Below are 23,680 nucleotides of genomic sequence, written 5' to 3' on the forward strand. Positions count from 1 at the left end.
CTGAAATAAGAAAGCGTGGGTTGGAAAATATGAGTTTAAAGGAAAGGCTGTTTCCAAAATAAAATTAACTGCTAGAAAATTAAGATAAAACCCCATATCCTCTTAAGCGCATTTTCAAAGCTCATATATGTCAAGCTAGAAAGGGAACTTGGCAATGTAAAATTAAAAAATTAGGAAAAAAAAAGTAAGATTTGAAGAAAACTAGCACAAAAAACAAAAACAAAAAAATCTCATTTGGAACATGGGTTTTATTCAAAAACCTATCACAACCCATGGTTGCTTAAATTCTTATACGTGTTTCGAAACAAACCTTGAAGCAAAGACTACCAGAGGCACATTATAAATTACCTATTTTTTTTCTTTTAGTCCAAAGGGGCAATTTTGCCTGAAGGACTATTAATTTCGTTTTGGCATTTTGCGTTGAAAACTTTAAAAGGCTGTATCACTTTTCAAATCGTTACCACCCAATACTATCGTATTATATTTGAAGCAATTAAATAATGAAGAATCTGCATAAATGTATGTATGTTTCTCGCATTATGATAAAACTACGGTACCTAGAGCCATCGAATTTTGAATGATGTAATACTCCTGCGAATATGGGCATCTGGAAGTCCAAATTTGAAATTTGTTTATTATCCATCTCATATTTTGTAAAACATGAACAAATTTTTGATTAACAATCTCAAAGATTTCAAAGCGAGCAGTGGCAACGTTGTACAGAAAAAACATTTTTGTCTCCTGCGCGCGAGACTGTGCATTGGAAATTCTAAAGATATGCTCAGTTTAAAACTATTTTTCGATATTGCTCTTGAATTGAATTTTATGGTTTAAATGCGAAGAACGTGATATTTAATAAATAAAGGTAATACACAAAATGTTAAAAAAACGCCCCTTTGGACGTAATTTAATATCTGAAACCTTTCAGATTTTTTTTGGGGGGGGGAAGATGCAAGTTCCCCGTAAATATGGAAATGTGCATCCAAACAACACAGATTTTGCAGAATAATGTTTTCCAAGGTTTAAACTAATTGTGAAGTAGTTAATGAAGAGAAGCTTTTAATGTTAATTATAAATAAGCTCAATAAAAGTACCATGCTTTGTGAGAAATACTAATTAAATATATCATTAAAAAATAATTCCATAAGAAAATAATTAATTCTCTTCAATGGATAAATGAAGTGAAAGTTCTTCTCTTGCTCTAAATGTCAAAACTGAAATAATCCCGATGATCTATATATAAATTAGCAATTGGAAACGAACTCAAATATGAAGCTTCTTCAAAATTAACGCAGACGTAATAAATATCAACCCTCATCGCCTTCATTCCACTGCACGTTTTGAGGCATACGATAAAATTCTACCTGAATTTTACATTTTCAATGCCCGAAGTTTTATTTTGATATATGTATCTTATCAGCAAGAATTCCTGAGATTTGTGTTATTTGTAGCAATAGCAACAACAATTTGGTGTAATGTAGTGTAATACACGAGTGTTCTTAATTTCCTAATTTGAATAAAGTTCTCGGTAAAATCCTCACTTTTTATTTATCTTTAGTAATTCAAGAAAGAAGTTCATTTTCGTGCTTCTTGGAAAAAACCTTACTGTCTTGTAAATTCCATGTGATCACTAGAGCGTCTGCTGGTTCTCAAGGTTCCTAGTTGTATTTTTAGCGAAGTGGACGGTATGTAAACAAAGGAGGATTTTTGGACAACTCCAAGAGGAAATCTCTCAACTGCTCGATTTAGCGACTTATAAATAATTGAAAAAGAATTTTAACAAAACGAGCTTGTTAATAATGAAGATTTTCACACTTCTTAAGCCTGACTTTTTCAAGAAAGATGACTATTAGGATTGGAAGATCATAACTTTAGCTGGTATCTGTATTTGACTAAAATACGTAACATGAATTTTGATATTCAAGTCTACTGTGAACTCAATCTGAACATCATGTTAAAAAAAATCAGTTAAGATTTATTTCGCAAAAAATGTGAGGAAGTTTGTGCCATCCATTCGTTTCCGTTAAGAATCAAGTTGCTATGTTTAACGCTAATAATCGAAAGCAAACAGTTGTTTTTTCATATGATTTTTATATATGTCGTGTATATGTTACGGTGCAACACCGAAATCTCGAGAACGTCGACTTTCACCGGTGAATGGAACATTCACATAGTCGTTTGGTGTATGTCAGAAATATTTTCCAAATACTCTTATTTCTGACTTACACCTGTAAATGTCGACATTCACCATGTACTAATGGTGAATGTTGAACATATAAGAATATTATATTTCCTTCTCCGTAATTCAGTCACGAAAAAACACATTTGATACTTAAAATAAGAATATAAGAACTTAAAACATACAGTACATTCAAAATGAGAAAGGAAAATAATAGAAGTTAAAAAATTATTCAATGATACAGTACGTTCTAAATGAGAAAATAAAATAATAGTAACAAAAAATTTACTAAATTATGTGATACAAATCTTATTTATTGCAACAACTTAAACTATTACGACACTTTGAACTGCACAAGAGGCCCTTACTTTTACATCTGTATTTATTTGTGGAACACTTCCTTTTGCAATGACAGCGTGTATAGCCTTGCCCACCGCTTCTCGAATTAGCTGCAGCTGCTTCTCTCAGCGACATTTCTTGAAAATAAATGTCATCTATGGAAAGTAACTTTTCTTCTCAAATTACGAACTGATTACGTGTGTAAAACTGCTTGAGGACATCATTTTCGTTTGCAAGTTTATAGAAGTCGGAGTCTTCTATCCAAACAACCGCTAACACTTTTCGGTTATCTGTACGACCACGGTCGACATCAGGGACTTGTATTCGTTAAGTATCACCAAATTTGAGTCAATCTTTTCGACCTACACCACAGTATATCTGTGATTGTCGACATACACCGGTGAAGGTCCGAATGTACAAGAATGTAATGCAATATTCGATCTTTCACCGACGCATTTGGTGAATGTTGACATTCTCCGGTGAAAGTCGACATTCTCCGATTTCGGTCTTTCACGGTAACACATTTCATATTTCATTTTTCATTATTATGAGGTAGCGGCTTCCATAAGCGCCCTCTTCTTTAGCATCCTCTCTCTTGCTCTCGAGCGACCTCTTTAGTGGTACAATTCTCGTCCTAGGGAATTCGAAGGCACGGAGTTTCATGTCCGATACGACCAAACAGAAGCAAGCTCCTTTACAAGTAGGAAGATCCTTCGATCTAGTATCAGCAAGTTCCTCCTTGCATTTTTCACTTGGTCTCAATAGCAGTGTCCCCACCATGCGCTTTCTCTCCATTTTCTGGTCCTTTTCAGTATTCCTCAGTTTAGATACTCAATTCTCCGAGGACATGGTACTGTAGAGACATTAGGTCATTTCGAAACAGGAGACATGAAAAATTAGCAATGTCCTCCCCGGGACTCGAACCTCGGACCTCTCGAATACATGCCGAGCGTGCTGACAATTACACCAAGAAGTAGAGAGAACTACCTTATATACTCCCTCTTTTAAAGAGCGACTGGAGATTAGAGGAACCAGTTGCTAAATCCTGGTGTGGAGAATCATCATCCATCACCTTTTTTTTAATTCGGGTTCCACTGTAGAGACATTAGGTTATTTTAAGTAGGAGACATGAAAAATGAGCTATGTCCTCGGCGGAACTTGAACGTCTCGAATACGCGTCGATGGTGCTGGTCATTACACCACGAAGGCATGCTAGAAGGCGGGAGAAATACCTTATACACTCCCCCATTTTGAAGGGAGACTGGAGATTAAGGAACCCAATCGCCAAATCTTGGTGGAGAAGAATCACCATCCACCATCTTTTTTAGTTCGGGCGCCACTGTAGAGGCATTAGATTATTTTCAGCAGGATACATGAAAAATGAGCAATGCCTTCGCCGTGACTCGAACCTTGAACCTCTCGAATACGCGCCGAGCATGCTGACTATTATACCACGAAAGCATGCTAAGAGTAATGTAGAAATACCTTATACGATAAGATAAATTATAATTTAAATTAACAATAGCCTGTTAATGCTTAAATTGATTTCCATTCTCTGTTCTAAAAATAATAACCACTTTTTGCACTGTGTCATTTCAAGAACTAATTCATTTCATATGACTTTTACATAACACTAATGATGTAAATGGAAGTAAAACTCAAACAGCGAATAATAATTTTACAGCAGTATTAATTATCCAATCAAAAAGCATTGACAACCAACTAACTGAGTCTAAATTAAGATTTCATCTTGAGAAGAACACACTTGCTTTGTATACTTCGACCTGCTGCTCTCTTTTTATTGCAAATCTGTCAAAAACATGTTGAATTGGATTCTCTTTACTAATTATTCTAATAAATACTTTTGGATTATTCTTTAATTAAAAAATTTAGAGCATTTTAAAATGCGTTACATGTATTATGTTTCTTGATTTATATTGAGAAAAAATTTCTGAAAATTTTAGTGAAATGAAAATTTTTACCTATAATGTTTATTTTAGATGTTATATTTCATTGATCCTTTTGACTAACTTCTATTTCTTCCGTCAACCGCACCAAAATATACTAGATTATGCCTGATTTAAATAACGAGCGAACGCATAATTTAGCAGCAGCGAAGTGAATTAAATTGAGGAATTATATTCCCAACATCAAGACACACGTAATTTTAAAAACTGTTCCGAATTCATCCTTTAAGTCGAAAATATTTGATAAGTTACTAATTTCGGATAACTCAGTCGGATAAAGTAACTTTATAAGGTAGTTTCTCCCTCTTTCTAGCATGCCTTTGAGGTGCAACGGTAGCACACTCGACGCGTATTCGAGAGGTCCAAGGTTCGAGTCCCGGCGAGGGTATTGCTCATTTTTCATCTTTCCTGCTTTAAAAAAAAAAAAAAAAAAAAAAAAAAAACCCTAAAGACACTATAATGTAAATACATTAAAAAATTTGACTGAGAAAGATAAGAGAAATGATAGAAAATGAGATAAAATTGAGTGCTGACAGATTCCCATCAGAATTCGATTTACAAATCCATGCGCATTAGGTACCACCATATGATCATTCTCTGGTAGTCAATGCAAATCAAGGACTTTTTCACACAACTTTTTCAAACTAAAATAAGGAAATTTTGGGAATGGAAACATTCCGTTTTTACTTCCTTTTACGAAGTAAAGGAAGTATTGTAAACAGGAAAAATTTCGGGTACGATATTTCAACAAAAATATCCATTTTGACCGCTATCGAATGCAATTTAACGATGTTTTTGCGTGACATCTGTACGGAAGCACAGAATAAAGGACTCTGTTTCCCCAAATGAATTATATAAAACTGATTTAAATGGATTCAGAAGAGATGTTTTTCACGTACTGTAGGTACGTATATACGTATGTATCTCGCATAACTCAAAAACGAGTAGCCTCAAAACGTTAAATTTTGAATATAGGACTGGTGTAACCATGTAGATGTGTATATATATATATATATAGCTATCCCACTCTGTCACTCGACTCAGAGACCTCAGGTTTTATTCTTATATGTTGGTAAGCTGGGCGTTTTTTGCTTTAAAAATGATTGAATTCTATTGTTCTTATCTTCCGGTTAAGGTTTTTATGCCTTTAGTTAATCTGCATGCAATATTTGTAAAATTAATCAACAATTTAAACGTTAAGATACACTAATACGCAGAACAAGTATTAATTTAGAAATCAAAGTACAAAAATCAGCGTTATATTTTCAAATTTTCAGTGAAATTTGAAAATATAACGCTGATTTCTGTTGTTTAACTTCTAAATTAATTTAAACGTTGTTTAAGTGCGGCTAAGCCTTTTTTTTAACCATAGCAGCCATATTTGTTTATACTTGAAATTTAGCGGAATAGTGAATTAATTCTTTCTGCACCTACAGTGTCTTTTTGCCGAGTGCGATCAAAAGGAAACTTTTAGTTTGGTGCACCGAAAAATCTGCCTTCTTGCCTGCTGGCCGCATTGCTTGTTTTTGCTCAGAAACTGTAATTTTAATAATAATTTTTTAATTGTTTTAACTGTACTCGGTGTTTTATGTTTCTCTATATCCTTAAATTTTTAATGAAAATATTTTGAGTTTTTGTTTTTTTGCCTTGCCCCGAAGTGAGAGCTGAATTAATTAGTAGCGCATAGGCATTAGGCAAGCGACGCTGAATCATCTGTGAAAAACTCTTTCTTTTTTATTTGTTTAATTTCTTTTATACATCGTTTTAGATTTATTACAGTATTTGAATAGAACATGTGGCAACAATTAGATAATTCTTCAGAAGATATAGATTTGTGCATTTTGAGTTATAAAATGAATGAGATGTAACACCGTTAAGTGAATCTAGGGCCTGAGTGTCGCTATGGTAAATAAATATAGTGAAGTTTAAAGAGTGCATTTATTATATTGTGGTTTATACGCTATCGACAAAGCAGATTTAATTCAATCCAATAAGTTTAAATGAAATGCAGGAAAAAATGCGCATAATTTAATATTCCGTACAAGGAAGTTATGTTGCGTACACATCAGCTTTTTTCACTTTATATTCAGGTAGAGTATATAGGGCCAATTACGTAAGATATATTACTTAGATAACATACGGACAGAAGAATTTCTTATTTGCTATCATTGATTTGTGAAAGCATAAAATTAACCCTCAAAAATGAATGTGTGATTGCTTGTTTACGCTTCAGCAGAGTATTAAAAAGAAATAATATTTAAAATATTTTATATTATAATTTTTGACCCAAAACTGAGTTTCTGTCTATCGTGGAAGTTATGAATCTTGAGAGATAAGGAGACCTATTTATGTATTCCCATCCAGCTAAAAATGTTTAAATGAGGTTGTACTCCATAGTGATTCATCATGCTAATTCACATTAAATAATCATAAAAATGTAGCAACCACGTCTCAGAACATTTTTTACGATCTTGTGCGTCCCAAACGAATAAATAAACGCACGCTCACGCACTAAAGACCAGTGATTTCGACCCTACATAGTGACTAATTTCCTCAAGCGATTGGCCTCCTTATACCCCTAAGGGTGTGCCGAAATGACGACAGTAGTTTCGTACTATATTTATGGACCACGCGATAACACAGTATTGCTCTGATAACATTGGCGCTGTCTGCAAGTAATTTATTGCAGTAGGAGATAGGATCTCGGTCATCGCTGATTTTACGTAATTTATCGTGACGTAGAGAAGTAAACGGCACGAGTGATGCTCCCTAGAAAACAAATATTAGTGACATAAATTAAAGAATTACTGAGACTTTCATTCATTAGTAACCTTTCAAATCGTAAAATCTATTGAAAACATTGCTCGGCAGTAGTTAAAAGAAATTACTTTGAGAAAATATTTTCTATTGTGCAATTTGAAAAGCCTATTTAAATCACTAATAAATCTATGACACAGTTACTTTTTGCAGAATCGTATTAAACTTACTTCATTTCAACAGCGAAGTATTTTCGAACTAGTAGGCAAAACGCTGAAAAATGTGAAGTGTGTACCGAAACGTCTCAGATGACTCAAAAGAGATTTGAAGGAGATAGGAAAAAAATCCAGTAGCTATATTGCAAAGATACTAAACATTCAGAATCTATGCTAATTAGTTCTCTAACTTACTGTCATTCAACCTTGATTATATTTAAACATCGGCTACTGACTTGGTGTAATCAGCTAAGCTCTGTTACTAATCGCTAATAATCAGTGTGAGAAAAGTAGTTAGAATCAAATACGAATAATAGAGTATCATGATTTTGTTAAGATCAATTTGATGCTAATGTGAACTAAAGGTATTAATCGAGTTGAAATTGTTTGTAATGGGTATCCAAAATTACCAGATAGCATTGTTCAAGGCACAACACAGCACAATGTTACTCATTCGTAGAAATGTGACGCCAGCTGACAAATACATTCGCAACGGCCATTGGGTTTGTGCATAAATCAATGCACAAGACCAATATCCAAGTAGAACTTAGTAGTTCGTAATGGATTATATTCTATAATGGCTAAATGGGTTGCCTAAATTGCTTTTCGAAGTTTTCCTGAAATGTAATAGGACTATACTCCCCTAAGATGGTTCTTCACGAAGGCCTCTCTTCTTAAAGAAATAGTCATTGAATGCTTTGTTGTAATAATTATCTATATTTTAGAAATTTGTTCCACATCTGTTTTAAAGCTATCCATATAATCCCTTAGACAAATTGCGTCCAAAAGATGAAGTATTTTACAAGATCCCAGAGCTAAATGCTGCATGGATTCAGATGTAGTAAACATACTAGCAATCTGAATAGGAAGGAATATGTGATCGTGACTGCTTTTGATGAAACTGCCTCAGAAGTTCAGAATCTGCTTCACATCACGTTCTGTACAAAGCGATGTTTCTTTGTATGATACATTCAAAATAATCCATTAGTTACATTCCGGCCTAATAGATTTTTTTCAAACATATTGCATCAGTAACGAACTGAGGCAATGATACAAGTCAGTAGTCTACATAGGTAGTTTTTATTCCTTTCCCGCCTCCCCAAAAAATGCCTTATCAGCAAACTACAGTAGGACCTAGATAAGTAGTTTACTTCTTTGAGAAGTTGGAATTTAAAAGCTCCGGGATAAAACTTGTAGATTCATTAGGTTATCTTAAAGCTGGAGAGGTGAAAAATAAGCAATGCCCTCGCTGGGACTCGAACCTGGACCTCTCGAAGTGCCGAGTGTGCTACCGTTACACCACGAAGGCATGCAAAAAGGAGGGATGAAATACCTTATAAACTCCTAAAATATACACTAACTTTACTCAAGTTTCCGCTTTTTAAGACTTATGACCTAAGAAGTTTAATCTGATGATAGAAAGTATTCGTACTTTTGTGAAATTTTATTAGTTTCTTAACGCTTAAATATATCTATTTAAACATTTTATTTTTCAAAGTTTTACTTTCTTCTAAAAAGTTTTTTTAAGTTTCAATCGATATCTCTTCGATGTTTTGCTACCTGAATATTCAGCTATCGATATATGACATTAGTCTTTACTTGAATGATCGGAAGATTAAAATTTCGCTAGATTTTATGTGTCTTTCAACTGATACAGCTATAGCCAAGACAGTGATGAGTGGTTACAATAGCTATATGGCCGATAAAAATCAATTAATATATACATGTTGATATCTAGTATAATCTGCATACGACTATTGATTCTGTGTTTTAGAAAACTGTTGGAACCGTAGCAAGCTACGTTTAAGAAGGCTACTTCTACAATGAGTAAATCCTGCTGAAACCGAAAACGTAGACCTGTTTTATAAAATTTTCAGGTAAAACTGTAAAATTTTTTTATTTGCCTTTTTCAATGCTCACGCCTATTGCCTTTAACCTTTTTAAGCACATAGATGAAAAAAATTCCGGCCTAAAGGTGCTTCTAGAATAAATACAGATAATTTTACTTGTACTTTGATGCACTTTTCACGGCGTCTAATAAGCAGCTCTTTGTTCCTGAAAATGTAAGCTGAAGGTTTGTTCTTCATATATTCCATAACTGCTCTTTTCGCTTCACTATCATCATTAAATATTTTTTCACGAAGTTCAGATTTCAGTTTCAGGAACAGATAATAGGAGCTAAATCTGGTCTGTAAAGAGGATAGTCAACCTCCTTAAACCGACACTGCTGTTTCTGAATTGCTGAAAAAAGTCGGGTGCTCATCCTGCAAAGACTTTGTTCAAGTAGAATATGCAAAGCCATTGCTTTAGATAGTTCCAGTCTTGCTGCTGTCTCCTTGTCTTTTAATCTTCTATTATTATCTCTTGGATAATCGTCGACCTTCCCGAGTACTTCATCTTCTACCGAATCTCAGCTCATACGAAATTGTTTTACTCATTCTTTTATTGTATACAACAGGAAGGAGAAGAATCAGTATATACAAAATCCAAGGGTTGTTTTATTTCTTTGGGTTCAAAACTTTCCTTATTACTTTTTATTCTTCGAAATAATCACCACTGGCTTCAATTACCTGTTTCCAATCAGACATCAGTGCCCTTTTTGAAAAATTCTTGTTTTCTGTAGTCTAAAAATCGTGAAAGAGGCATTGTGACATCGTAGCGTTTTCGGAACTTTCGTTCCCACAAGTGGTTATCCATAGCCGAAAACAGGTAATTAGACTGATGGGAAGGTGCCTCGGGAATAGGGTGACAGAGGCAGAACTTCTTAGCCCAGTGTTTTGATGCTTTCTTTAATCGCTTTTGACGTATGAGATCTGGCATTATCGTTGAGGAGAACTCCTCGTCTGTTGACCAGTGCTGGCTGTTTCTGGTGCAGCGCAGCTGAAACTCTTTGCAGTTGTGACGAGCAGACCTCAGCTGTTATGGCGTTTTTGCTTTCTAGATATTAAGCGCTGGTCCACAAACACGCAGCATTACCTTTTTTTTTTTTTTTTTGGTGAATGTCCGGTTTTACGCCCAATGAGGTCGACCAATAATGATGTTTCATCTTCTGCTTATCATACATGATTCATTTTTAGTCACATATCAAGATTTGTCCAAGAAAGTAGCTTTATTATGGCACGACAACAACAACAAGCAGATGTTCAACTGTTGGAGCTTGTTTTTCTCCGACAGGACATGAGGAACCCATATGCATAGTTTCCATGTCGTCCGAAAATTATGAAGATATGATTGAATGGATTTGTCAGATACTCCAAACCTGTGTGCAAGTTCCTGGCAAGTTTGATGAGGATTCTGTGTGATTTTCTCTTCCAAATGAACTTTGTCGAGGACGGCTGGACGACCAACATAAGGCTTGTCTTCAAGCCTCTCGTCTCCGGAAGAAAATCGGCTGAACCCCTTTTGAGCAGTCCGTTCACTCATTGACGTCTCTCCAACCGCAAAGCATCTGCCAACTTCTGCAGTTTTGTTTCCTAGTTTGTACTCGCAAATTAGGCATCAAAATCTCCTTTTCCAACGATATGTATTTTCTAAGATTACAGTTCCTACAGAACTGATAGCGAAACGTGCGATGCATTGAACAACTCTGAATGTAAACATATGACGTCATCAGAATCAATTTGACCAAAACATTTTCACCAAACGTTCCAAAAGTAACTGTTCTCAATACCACATGAACTTTCTTGGTTACCTGATATGTTAAGTGGACACTTTTTCATCGCATTTATTGTCCTTCTTCACTTTATATATATATATAAAAAAAAAAAAAAAAAAAAAAAAAAAAAAAAATGAAATGAATTTTGAATTAGATTTTTTTTTTTTTTTTTTAAGCTTTCAAGAACTTTTTACAAGCAGCACATTATCCGTACATCTAACTGAACTCAGCTTTTCCTGCACGTAAATGATAAAATAAAATTTTAAATCGTTCTACAGGAATAAAACAGTGCTTTGATCAGAATACTTTTATAGGAAATAGTTTTCAAGGTGTTTTTATCCATAATAAGGCTGCAGGAATGAAAATGGAATATGAACAAAAGTGATATTGAGTAATGCTATTTATTATGTCTTATTAAAGAGAATGAGTTGGATAATATGTAAGAAATGTTTCATTTCAGGAAGAAGTTTGGAAATTTATTTACCATATTAATAAAGCCAGTTTAGATTGTGCTAGACAAACATGGAAATTAATTACCTTAAGCGCTTTCTGGCAAGGGGGATATGGTGATAATGACACCACATTCGTTTATTAGTATATTGGTGCTCATTAAATGGTGTGAAAAAGGTATCAAAGTAAAAGACGATCATATAAAGAGAAAAACAACTCTGCGGAAATTATCAACATATGTATATCAGAGAGTAAGAAGAAAAGGAAGATATGTAGGGAAGTAAGATAATGATTCTTAAGATGAGACTGAAAAGAATAAATAAATATGGGACCAAAAATTGGAGAAATGAAAATAGTGTGTTACGATATTAATTAAAGATTTGTGTTACATAAAACAGACATTTTAAAACAATAGCGAATGAATAAATATTCAAACTCATAAAATAGAAACCCAATATAAAGTAACGCACAAGCCAGACATATAACAATAAAAAAAGGTCTTAAAAATAATAATGATTTGCACATAATAACAATGTAAGCATATTAAATAAATTAAATGCAAAATAGAAAATCCGTCTAATTCCATTTCCCCCCCCCCTTAGATTAGCAGAGATAGGAGTGTTCAAGTCAAAAGTGGTAAACAAACGGGAATGGAAACGGAATGCTCGTTTGATTATAATGTATTCTCTTCACATTCGTGTGTCTATACCGATTTCTCCTAGAGAATTTGTCAACATTACTCCTCTCCCACAGAAGACACTTGAGACAATTAATTTTCACGTTTATCTAGTAATATTATATGGCATTTGTCTGACCTCCTTAGCATGCCTTCGTGGTGTAATGACCAGAACACTAGGTGCGTATTCCAGAGGTCCGGAGCTTCGAGTCCCAGCGAGGGCATTGCTCATTTTTCATGTCTCCTGCTTCGAAATAACCTAAGTTTCTACAGTGGTGCCCAAACTAAAAGCTGGTGGATGATGATTCTCCACCAGCAGGATTTGGCGATTGGATCCCCTAATCCTCAGTCGCCCTTTAAAACGGAGAGTATGTAAGATATTTCTCCCGCCTTCTTAAAATGTCTTCGTGGTATAATGGCCAGCACACTCGGCGCGTTTCGAGAGTTCCGAAGTTCGAGTTCCGGCGAGGGCATTGTTTATTTTCCCCATCATCTATTTACAAAATAGCCTAATGTCTCTATAATATCACCTGCAATTGCTACACTTAATCATAAATAAAAATAGTAGTAAATTTCTATTCAGCTAACTGCAATTTTGCATACAAAATTATGAGAACGATTCCAAAATCAACTGATTTTCTTTGTAATGAGATATTATGAGCTAAATATTCTGAATAGGCTTACCCTGATCCGAATATTTATAATACTTCGCCTCGTTCAACAACAGATGACAGCGAATCTTGAGAAATTGGAGGAGAGAAGTTAGATGTGCAATTTAAATTTCCAAAGTGGGTAAAAGATGCAGAGTTATAATAAGTGCTCCATGTACAAGTACGAAAGCGTTTTTTACGTCCAAGAAATTTTAAAAACTAAGCAAATAACTTAACAGAGTGTCACTAGACATAAAAACTATTTAAGTTTCTGAGTTTCCACATAAAAAAGAGCAGTAAATTTGAAAATGAAAATAAAACTCAGAATTTAATTCATATGCATGATTAATATTCGAATTCTTGAATTCAGTTTGAAATGTTTTAAGTGTATTAAACATTTTCATTATTTCCTCTTTCCATTTGCAATTTATTATAAACAACATTATGTTTTTTAATTATTTTTGTAAAAGGATTGCTCTTGAATCTAGTTTGCTAATAGTATAATCGATTACCTAAAATTTACGAGTTAACGTGTTTCATTCTAAAAGTATTTTAACTACATGTGATTGTAAATAACCCCATAAAACTCATGCATTACCATCAATCTTGGCAGTTGGTAGATTCGATCCTTGAAAAGATTCTTTTAAATCTTTACCATACCCAAAGGAAACTTTACCATACCCAAAGGAATAGTCATCCATTTATTCTTCTGGGTGGCGGTGAAGGATCGTGCGGTCGCATGTCGCTTCAGATGACACTCTACTGTATCTGCTGCTAAGCCGGAACCGCGGTCCCCTCGGTAATTAATACCAGCTGCTGGTACATCCGATAGTTCACCTGGGCGTTCCGGTCATGGGGATTATCTGGCAACATTATCGACTAAATGAATCTTTCTTCCCTTTGTGGTAAGCGCAGAAATGAAAACCTTTCCAAATGAAATTGGTAAAAGGAAGAAAAAAAAAACTCTCTTGAGAAATAAAATTGTTGTCAGTAAGTACCATTCCCTTTCAAAATAATTTTTGATTCTAAAACTCTAAAAGACGGGAACTCTGTTTGTGGAAGCTTTCAGTTTATAAGTCAAAGTGAAGAGTCATATTAGGGTTTTGGATGAAGGAGAGGTGAAAAATGTGCAGTGCCTTCGCCGGGACTAGCTTTGAACCTCTCGAATACGCGCCGAGTATGTTTCCAGTTTCACAACAGAGGCATGCAGAAGAAGGGAGGGAATACCTCGAAATGTTACTTCTATTTTTCATAATATCATACAAAAAATTATTTTAATATTACGCCTATTAAAATTTGGCAGAGAACTATAGTAATTGTTTAATTTCGTAACTTGACTCAAATCATCATTCATCTTAGTCGTAAAGCTTTTCAATTCTTACACGTTTTTTCTTTAAGAACACGGTACTACGCAAATTCTAATTCTTTAATTTTTCTCCCTTTGCTTTGTTTTTCCCCCATTTTGGGGCCTTTCAACTGCTAGTGTAATACACTTTTATCTGCACTTATTTTAAGACGTAAACACGCAATGCATTAAACACGACACAAATTTATCAAAAGATGAGTCAACGAATTTTACAATTGTACATCAGTACATTGTTCTGTTTTTATCAAGCACAGCAGTCATTTTAAATCCTTACAAAATCTGACTGTTGGTATTCAGGCACACTGAAATTCAGTATACTGCTCGTTCTTTATTAAATTACCAATTATTTTCAACAGCACCTATTTACTACATAAATCATGACATAATCTCTTCCTCACGAGCGAAAGCACAGCTGAGATCATTAGCCTGAAATGAAGATAATCTGCATCTCACGTTTAAAAAGGCTTCGATAAAGCTTTGCTTATCAGTTTGCTAAAAATTACACAGAAAGGCTTGGGTGATACAAGAAATCTTGCGTAAGAACTTAAAATATTTCTGCCACAGATATGATTAACGAAATCCCATTTTCAAGAGATTAAAAGAAATATTTACAATAAGCATAGTCTTTTGGACATTTTCATAATGATAAATGATGTTATTGTTTGCCTTTTTTGAGAATAAATAGGATAGCTTATAAGGTATTATTTTATAACTGCATCCCGTCATAAGAGCTGTCATCAATTATGAATGCCAAGTTTAATTTGAAACTAGCAACTTCCATACACCTGCAGGCATTATTATGCGAGCAGTTTTGTTCACTAATTAACACACGCATACACAAAGGGGGGGAGACTGAACAGTTTCAGATATTAACGGTCAGCCAAAAGGGCTTGTTAAGGTTTTTATGCTCTTGCTAAGCTCACAATCTACCAGTCCGCTGTTACGCTTCCCCCTATTAAACTTTTTTTACTTTTTTAAACTTTACCACTTTCTTCGCACTTACGCCATATGCAATTCAATAGCAATATTATAAAAATTTGAAAAGCCGCATAGCAGTACACGTTTAGAATACCCGATGCAGTCTTTTTCACAGTTTATCACATGAATGTGCAGTTTTCGGCTTTAAACATTTTTATTATAATTATTATTATTAACGTTATGTGTATTTATTTATTATACATCACATTCTTAGCGTTTACGTCACATAAAATTCGATTTAACAGCAAAATCACAAAATTAAAAACAGCATGTCTTTAGAATTTCCAATAGACAAACGAACGGCACTGGAGATAAAAATGTTTCATTCAGCACATTGTTGCCACTGCTCGTTTTGAAATGGTTGAGTTTGTCAATCAAAAATTCTTTAAAGTTTTACAAAATATGAAATACATAATAAAACAAATTCGAACTTCCAGGTCCAAGGCCGGAGGATTACTTCATTCAAAATCTGATGACTCTGGGTACTAGGTTATTTTTTCACAATGCCAAGAAACATACATATATTCATGCAGATTCTTTATTATTTAATTTCAGTTCTGAATTCATTAATTTTAATTCTGTATTCATTAGTCTTTTACTACAGAATTTACTCAGATACGGAATTCTGGGTCAGGTATATTAGACTGATTTGCTCGTCGGTGACGAATTTCTCGCCGAGTTATGACGCTGATATCGTTAGGATTTCGAGTTTCAATTTCAGAAGAAATTTATATTTAATTTTAAGTCTAAAAATACATGTTTTTTAGTTGAATGATTAGTCTTTAATTACTCCTCAGAAATCATGTATTAGAATTAACAGTTAGATGGTTAAATAGTTATACTAACGCCCAGACAGGTATTCGCAAAATAAAGATCATACTTCTTTTGAAATAGCATTAATCAAGCTGTTAGCTTTATCTCTTCTGAGGTACACAGTGTGATAGGTTGAACAGGATCAACCTTCCACTAAGACTAATAGATAAACACTAGAAAAATTCAAGATGGATTTGGAGTTGAAATAGTACTTCCTCTTAATAAGAGAAATTCCATAATCCAAAGGAAGATTAGCTTGGTTACAAAGTTTTAAGTATCAAAATGCCTAGGGATACGAAATTTCGTAGTTTTACTCCAAAATTCCCAGAGCAAAATCGTAGCGCATCGTTCTCCAAAGCCCGCGGATTTAAAATCTTCTAACTCCTCATTCCCTCCAACTGCGTGTTGTTTTGTCATGTGAATGAATTGTCAACCAAATGCCTTTCTTCTATTTCTCGCATGCCTCTGGTAATTCGAGAAGAGCTTCCCAGAATTCAAAATACTTATCTAGTGCCGTTTTTGGAAGCTCCTATATCCGTTTTACAATTCAAGGATCACCATGCTTCTTCAAATCCGATTATCTCGGGAGGATCCGTAACGAGCTTGAATGGGAAAAGGGACAAACTTCTGCAACAGCTTATTTTCTCCGCACGATTCTTACCAATGTAGAATGTCGAGTAAGAATAACACAAGAACAGATTTGATCGAACTGAAATAAGAAAATGCTAATGATGTTACAATTACGAAAACGTATGTGGCTTCTCTTTCTAATTAAGAGGTTGAAGAATTGACGCACACTTTAAAAGGGAAAGAAGAAAGATAAAATATTCCTTTACTGGAAACATAGACAAGAGATCTCTAGGGCATTTCATAGACGTAGATAAACTTACTGATAAACTGGCGGCTGGGAGCGAAGCGCAACAGGAAAAAGGAGAGAAAGACATGCCATCCTTCAGACTATCATGAAATTTTGATGGAAAGGGAGCAGAAATCATCAGAAATTAAGCTGTATTCCTTTTATTGGGGGAAAAAAAAAATTTATGCAACCAGACACTTTGTCAGAGATATCGGAATCTTCATTATGCCAATAACGGCCATAAATGTACAGAATTCATACTTTAAATTCTTCTTACATATTTATTTTAGTTCTTTGCAACTTTAAATGCAATATTATTATAGAGCTTATCGTAATTCTTTTGCAACAGAATGAACAAATTATATGTTTATTATCCAATTAAAATACCATGCTCAAATTGGCTTTAGTATAGAAGGCATCTTTAGCAATGGCTATTGAGAAAAAATATAAAATTTATTATGAAATTTTCTACAGAAGTTTAAAAAAAGTGTTGCCTGTTCTTTAAAGACAAAATAAAAGAGGTAATGGATTACAACAAACTGAACACTGTTCATTAGACCTGGATGCTGTGATTAAACTATGTAAAATAACTGTATTCTTTAGCTGCACACCAATAAAAACACAAAAATTTCTTTGCAGAAAATATATCTTCAAATATTGATCACAAAACAAAACTACCAGTACTCGATGGCTTTAATCACGCCTACTGTTGGGTTTTAAGATGAAGACCCGCAAACACCTTTATTCTATGTACAAAGGCCACTTGAAATGCCGTTACTTATTTTAATAGAACATTCATTAGAAGCATGTAGCACATGTGTGTAGTTGGCAAATATTTCTGGATCTATGTTGATAATTTCGCTAAACTTGGGCAACATATATGCGTATTTTCGAAACGTAATAAATAATAAGCTTAGAATTAACAAATATAAAAATAGACTTTTGAGAGACTACATATATTATTAATTAGTATACATATAAGGTATTTCTCCCGCCTTCCTAGCGTACCGTCATGGTGTAGTGGTTCTGCACGCTGGGCCGGTATTCCAGAGGTCCGTGGTTCGATTCCCGGAGAAGGCGGTTGCTAATTTTTCAATTCTCCTGCTTCCAAAAAAATACCTAATGTCTCTACAATGGCGCCCGAACTAAAAGGGTGATGGATGATGATTCTCCTTACCCGGGATTTGGTGATTGGGTCCCCTAAAATCCCTTTTAAAGGGTGACTGGAGCAGTCGCCCTTTAAAAGGGAGAGTATATAAGGTATTTCTCCCGCCTTCCGAGCGTGCCTTGAGGTCCGTGGTTCCATTCCCGGCGAAGGCGATTGCTAATTTTTCATCGCACAGTAGCAGAAACATGTCTGATACGATTTTTACTTTGTTCTAAAAATAAATTATAAAAGTAATAAAAAATACTTTCCACTTTGAATTTTATTATATAGGAGCAATATTTAAATTCAGGCCAATTTTCACTATGTTAATAGTACTTTCTTAAAATTTATTTAATTGCTCACATGAATTCTTAATTAAAATTCTGCTCAACAATTTATCCTAAGGGTTGTAGAGACATTAGGTATTTTGGAAGCAGGCAAGATGAAAAATTAGTAACGCCTTCGCCGGGAATCGTACTGCGGACCCCTCATTAATGCGCTGAGCGTGCAGACCACTACACCACGAAGGCTCGCTAAGAAGGGAGAAATACCTTATAGGGCAAAACATTTTATTAATTTTAAGTGATCCAGTATTTGTAATTTTTTTCAATATTTTGCTCATTCTACTACTGCTACGTGAAGTCCGATCTGTATGATTCTCTCTTTTATTGTATCTGTCTGTTTCCTGGTATAAATTCCATAATTTTTTGTAGATATCTAAGCTGTTTTATATGTATATATATTAATTTTACTTTGCTTAGATCGAAAGTTTAAATCAAAACTTTTCGCGAAAATTTGTCATGTAATACGGAAACGATGCTTGCTTAAATAATTTCCGATGTTCTGAACCTAGTACACAGTAAATCAGCTTTCAATTTGAAGAAATCCTCCAAGCTGTTTTTGTGAAGTTGTACAGGTGTGTTTACAGGTTATGCTCAAATCGACAGCTGGATATTAGCAATCAAAATATTCACAGTTATTAAAAAAACAAGAAATTGATAATAAATAGCTGAGTAGCATGAAAATGACCAACTCATTTTATTTTTTACCGTCTGGAAATACAATTTAACTCAAAAACTGAGAAATATACCTAAACCAGGCTCAGGCCGAATTTAAGATTAATTTGCTAAAATTAATTTCATAGCAACTCTCTAGAATCTTTATCCTCCCTAGCAAATAAAAAAAAATTAATAAAAAAAATTAAAAAATAAATAAAAAAATTAACATTTCATGCATATATATTCCAAGACACTGCCACATTTTTAATAACTCTTGAAATATTAATTAGACATTTTTATGAAACAGAAACTTACAGTTTTATTTTTGACATTCACTTTTAATCATATATGTCAGTATATCAATAACCACGTAAATAAAATACGTGAAACGTTCGACTTATTTAATATTAAAATAGCTGTCACAATTCTAAACGAATTAATGACAGAATGATCGAAACGGAAATGGACGATTACTCACCGAGGTATGTCTGCTCTTTCTCGTGAGGCAATGCCACCGATAACAGGCTGATCACAGATAAAATCCAAAGCCACTCGGAACCACCAAAACGGAGCATTTCCTATCTCCACTATAGCCTTCCGCTCCGAACCGTCACTCCACGATAACTGAAACCTGAATGAAACGAGCGCGCCGCTCGCCGTATCAGTGGGCGGGGCTTCTTAGTACGCTGCCCGTCTTCTGACAAAACATCGCACTGTCCGAGGGACCATTCATGAGTGATAAATGACACTTTCGGACTGTGGGGACTGAACGGTTAAACTTGGACGTGAACTGGGTCTATTGTGAAACAAAGTGCCATTGCTAGTATGTAAAAACATTACTGGGTACAGTGAAAGATTTTGTTAACATTTGCTGTTTGTTTGCATTAAGATACTGTTTCCGTCTCAACATAGAGCAGAATAAGGCAAATTTAACGAGCCACTTTTCAAGGAGTTTTCTTTTTTACATCTCTCAAACGACAGGTTTAAGGATTTAGCGCGCTTTAGATCAATTCGTAGAATTCAGATTAAATGTTTCCTCACCCAGATAACAAATCCTTGTTTCTCCGACACTCGATCCATTTAATCAATGGCATTATGAGTGCATAATGAACACATGAAACGCAAATCAACAGCATTACTCCAGAACTCCAATTAGGCAGATAGGCATCACACCGACTGTACAATTACAACACATCCTCAGATTCGAAAGCATCGCGGGCATCATCTAGTAGTGGCAAGTGAGCAAGTACGAAAACAATATGTCTGCTTTTATCCAGACACCCAGCCGGAGGTCATTACGAAAAAAAAAAAAAAAAAATGCATATCGGCCAATATTAAAAATGAAAAATGAATGAAAATCGGAAAAGATAAATTAAAATTTTTTTTTTAAATGTGAAAGCTTTCGGATTTTATATTACGCCTAAAGGCGCTTGTGCTGTATGTATTTATTAAATATCATATTTTTCGCAATTAAACTATAAAATTCAATTCAACAGCAATATCACAAAATAATTTTAAAAGAGCATATCTTTAGAATTTCTCAGTCTCGCGCGCTGGGGATAATTTTTTTTTTTTTTTTTTTTTCGTACAGTGTTGCCATTGCTCGTTTTGAAATCGTTGAGTTTGTTAATCAAAAATTCGTTAATGTTTTACAAAATATATAATAGACAATAAAACAAATTCCGAATTTGGGCTTCTAAACGCCCATATTCGAGTGGAGGACATCATAAGTTTCTCTAAATACCGTTGTTTTTTCACAGTGCGAGAAACATGCATACTTTCATGCAGAATCTTCATTATTTAATTTCTTTAAATATAATGCAGGGATCTAATATTTGGTGGCAATAATATGAAACGTGAAAAGCCGTTTTATATTGGACGACGCAAAATGCCAAAACGAAATTAATAACCCTTCCTGGCAAATTGTCTCTTTAGGCTAATAAATGAAGAAGCCCCCCCCCCAAAAAAAAGTCTGAAAGGTTTCAGATTTTAAATGTCGTTCAAGGGGCCATTTTTTTAACGTTTTGTGTGTTACCTTTATATATTAAATATCATGTTCTTTGCCCTTAAACCATAAAAGTCAGTTCAGTAGCAATGTTGCAAAATAATTTTAAAATGAGCCTATTTTTAGAATTTCCGATGCACAGTTCCGCGCGAGATAAAAGTTCCCCCCCCCCGTAAGATTATTGCCATTGCTCGCTTTCAAATCGTTGAGTTTGTTACTCAAAAATTCGTTAAAGTTTTACAAAATTACAATTTACAATTTTACAATTACAAAATTTACAATTGATAATAAAACAAATTCCAAATTTCAAATTTGGTCTTCCACATGCCCATATTCGTAGGAGGATTACATCATTCAAAATTAGATGGCTCTAGATACCGTTGTTTTATCACAATGCGAGAAACAGGCATACATTTATGAAGATTTTTCATTATTTAATTTCTTCAAATATAATGCAAGACTCTAACATTGGGTGGCAACAGTTTGAAAAATGAAACGGACATTTATAGTGATTCAACGCAAAATCGCAAAACGAAAACAAGTTCTTCAAGGACAAAGCCCCTTAGGACTAAAAATAGAAAAATTTACATAAAATAGTCAGAACAGTGTTAAGATATTAACGATCGACCAAAGAGCTCTTATAAAGTTTGATATGGTTTATCGGCAGAGGTTATCTATAGAAATGGCTCAGGTGGAACAGTGAAACATTTTATAGGATATTAAATGAATATTCATCTAGACTAGCGTGGGAAGGTTATATATCTTCTATATATGTAAAAAGTGAAAAAATATGTGATTTTAATCCATAAATATATTTCATGTTTATTAATTAGATATACAATGACGAATTAAATATATTTCAATTTAAATCAATCAGATTAAAAAGTAAAATAATAAAATTCTTAAGAACTGTGTATATTGCTTTTGAATTTTTTAGTTTGTTAATTAATAACAGAGAGATAAATTATGAGAGAATAATATCCTACTTTTTTCCGGGTGGCAACAGACTCGAATAAAAAGTGAAACAACGTAAAATCACGTTTCAAGACTAATAGCCGGGCTAATAAAAATTAAAGGAAATGTAAAAATAAATAAGTAAATGATGCTTTATTGGATTATTCACTTAATTATTTAATATTCGTAATTTTAGAACAGAACAGTAATTTGCCCCTTGACATATGAAAAGTTGAATAAATGAAAATTTAGCGCAGAATCTTTTAAAGCACATGGGAAAACAATACGTTTACTTTTATGCAAATGCCCAGATAAAGTCGTTTCAGGAGGAGGAAGGTATATCGACCAAATAAATAAAAGCTACATTTAAAAAAACTTGCAAGATGTATTTAATTTGAGAACCGAATAATGTAATATTTTAATCTTTCAGATATTAAGAAAATTTCAGTAAATGAAAATTTAGCGAAGGTAGCAAAAAATGACTTGAATTCATTAAAATAATTTACACTGCGTATTAAATCACATTTATATTAAAATTAACATTTAATAAGTTATTGGTTAGAAAAGGATAGTGATACCACAAGGGAAACACCACAAAGAAATTGTGAGCTTGAGTATTATGGATGTCATGTCTTAGTTCGAATTTTCAGTTTTTATACACATATTTTTTTCAGGCTTCTTTTTTTAAAGCAACTGAGTTACTGAAAATATTAGCAAAGCAATCGAATCGAATGTTACGCTAGATCTTGCTTTCCGGTAACCTATCTCATATAAAGAATCATCATATGAATAATCGGCGTAAAATCTGTTCAGCACAGACCTGGAAACACTGTGGCATTAAAAATTTCCGCTGCATGTAATAAAATAAGCAGTTCATTTTCTACTTGAAATGCCTTGTCTTTTCTCTTATTCTTGGAAGCAATTCCTGCTGTTGCTACCATTCTCACTTGTTTGACAATGGTCAGCATATGCCCACGACATTCATCTTAGCTAGGAACAGCAAATGCGCCTTGAGTACCATATAGGTGAAAGCCCAACTCTAGCTCAGAGTGTCCCTATGCCGCATAGACACTGTACATTTACAAACATGCATATCTTCTTCGGGATTCGAACATGAGCCCTTCGGTACGGCAGTCGGAGTCACTAATCACTATCCTGGTTGGGTGGCTGGGAGCACCTCCTCAGCAAAAAAGGCTCTTTGGGCAGGATTGTTGTTACATTGCGCACTTTTGTTTACAGTTTGCGAGATCATGATAAACATGCTAAAAATCAACCACGAAGAGCAGTGACTTAAATTTCACTGCAGTGCTGAATTTACCAAGTTAAGGAATTAAGTAAACATGCAGATATTTTTGGAAGTTTCAAACTACGAATTTTCCTTTTACTAACCACCTACACCAAATTACGTTCGATGGGAATGCGTAATTAATTAGATTCTTACCCATTTAAAAGTCGTCTGGGAAAAGAACGAAATACAGTCAAAAAAAATCTATGTACTGGCGAGTTATCGTCCGCCACATTTTACTTCGGCACCTTATACATTCTCTAATGGCCTTATCAGACTTAGTGACGCGCAACACAAGAAATTTGTCCAAAAACGTGTTTCTTTCAGCATTAGTTTGAACGGGAGGTTTCTAGCGGCTACGTTCAGCGATCTGTGTCGCGTATTTTACGA

General features: G+C 34.2%; 1 protein-coding gene across 2 annotated transcripts in view; it reads right to left on the minus strand.

Annotated features, from left to right (window-relative positions):
• LOC118179400 (laminin subunit alpha lam-3-like) overlaps window positions 1-19,676 on the minus strand; it is a 258,439-nt gene extending 238,763 nt beyond the window's left edge. For both annotated transcript variants that reach the window (XM_085825564.1, XM_085825563.1), the window contains exon 1: window positions 19,525-19,676. In XM_085825564.1, coding sequence (XP_085681690.1) covers window positions 19,525-19,621 — 97 coding nt within the window. In that variant the 5' untranslated portion in view covers window positions 19,622-19,676. The remainder of the gene's footprint in view (window positions 1-19,524) is intronic.
• Between the last annotated feature and the right edge of the window lie 4,004 nt (window positions 19,677-23,680).

This window comes from Stegodyphus dumicola, chromosome 10 (genome assembly GCF_044657685.1).
Source record: "Stegodyphus dumicola isolate Sdum_Otavi_A_Nest chromosome 10, ASM4465768v1".
Taxonomy (NCBI): domain Eukaryota; kingdom Metazoa; phylum Arthropoda; class Arachnida; order Araneae; family Eresidae; genus Stegodyphus; species Stegodyphus dumicola.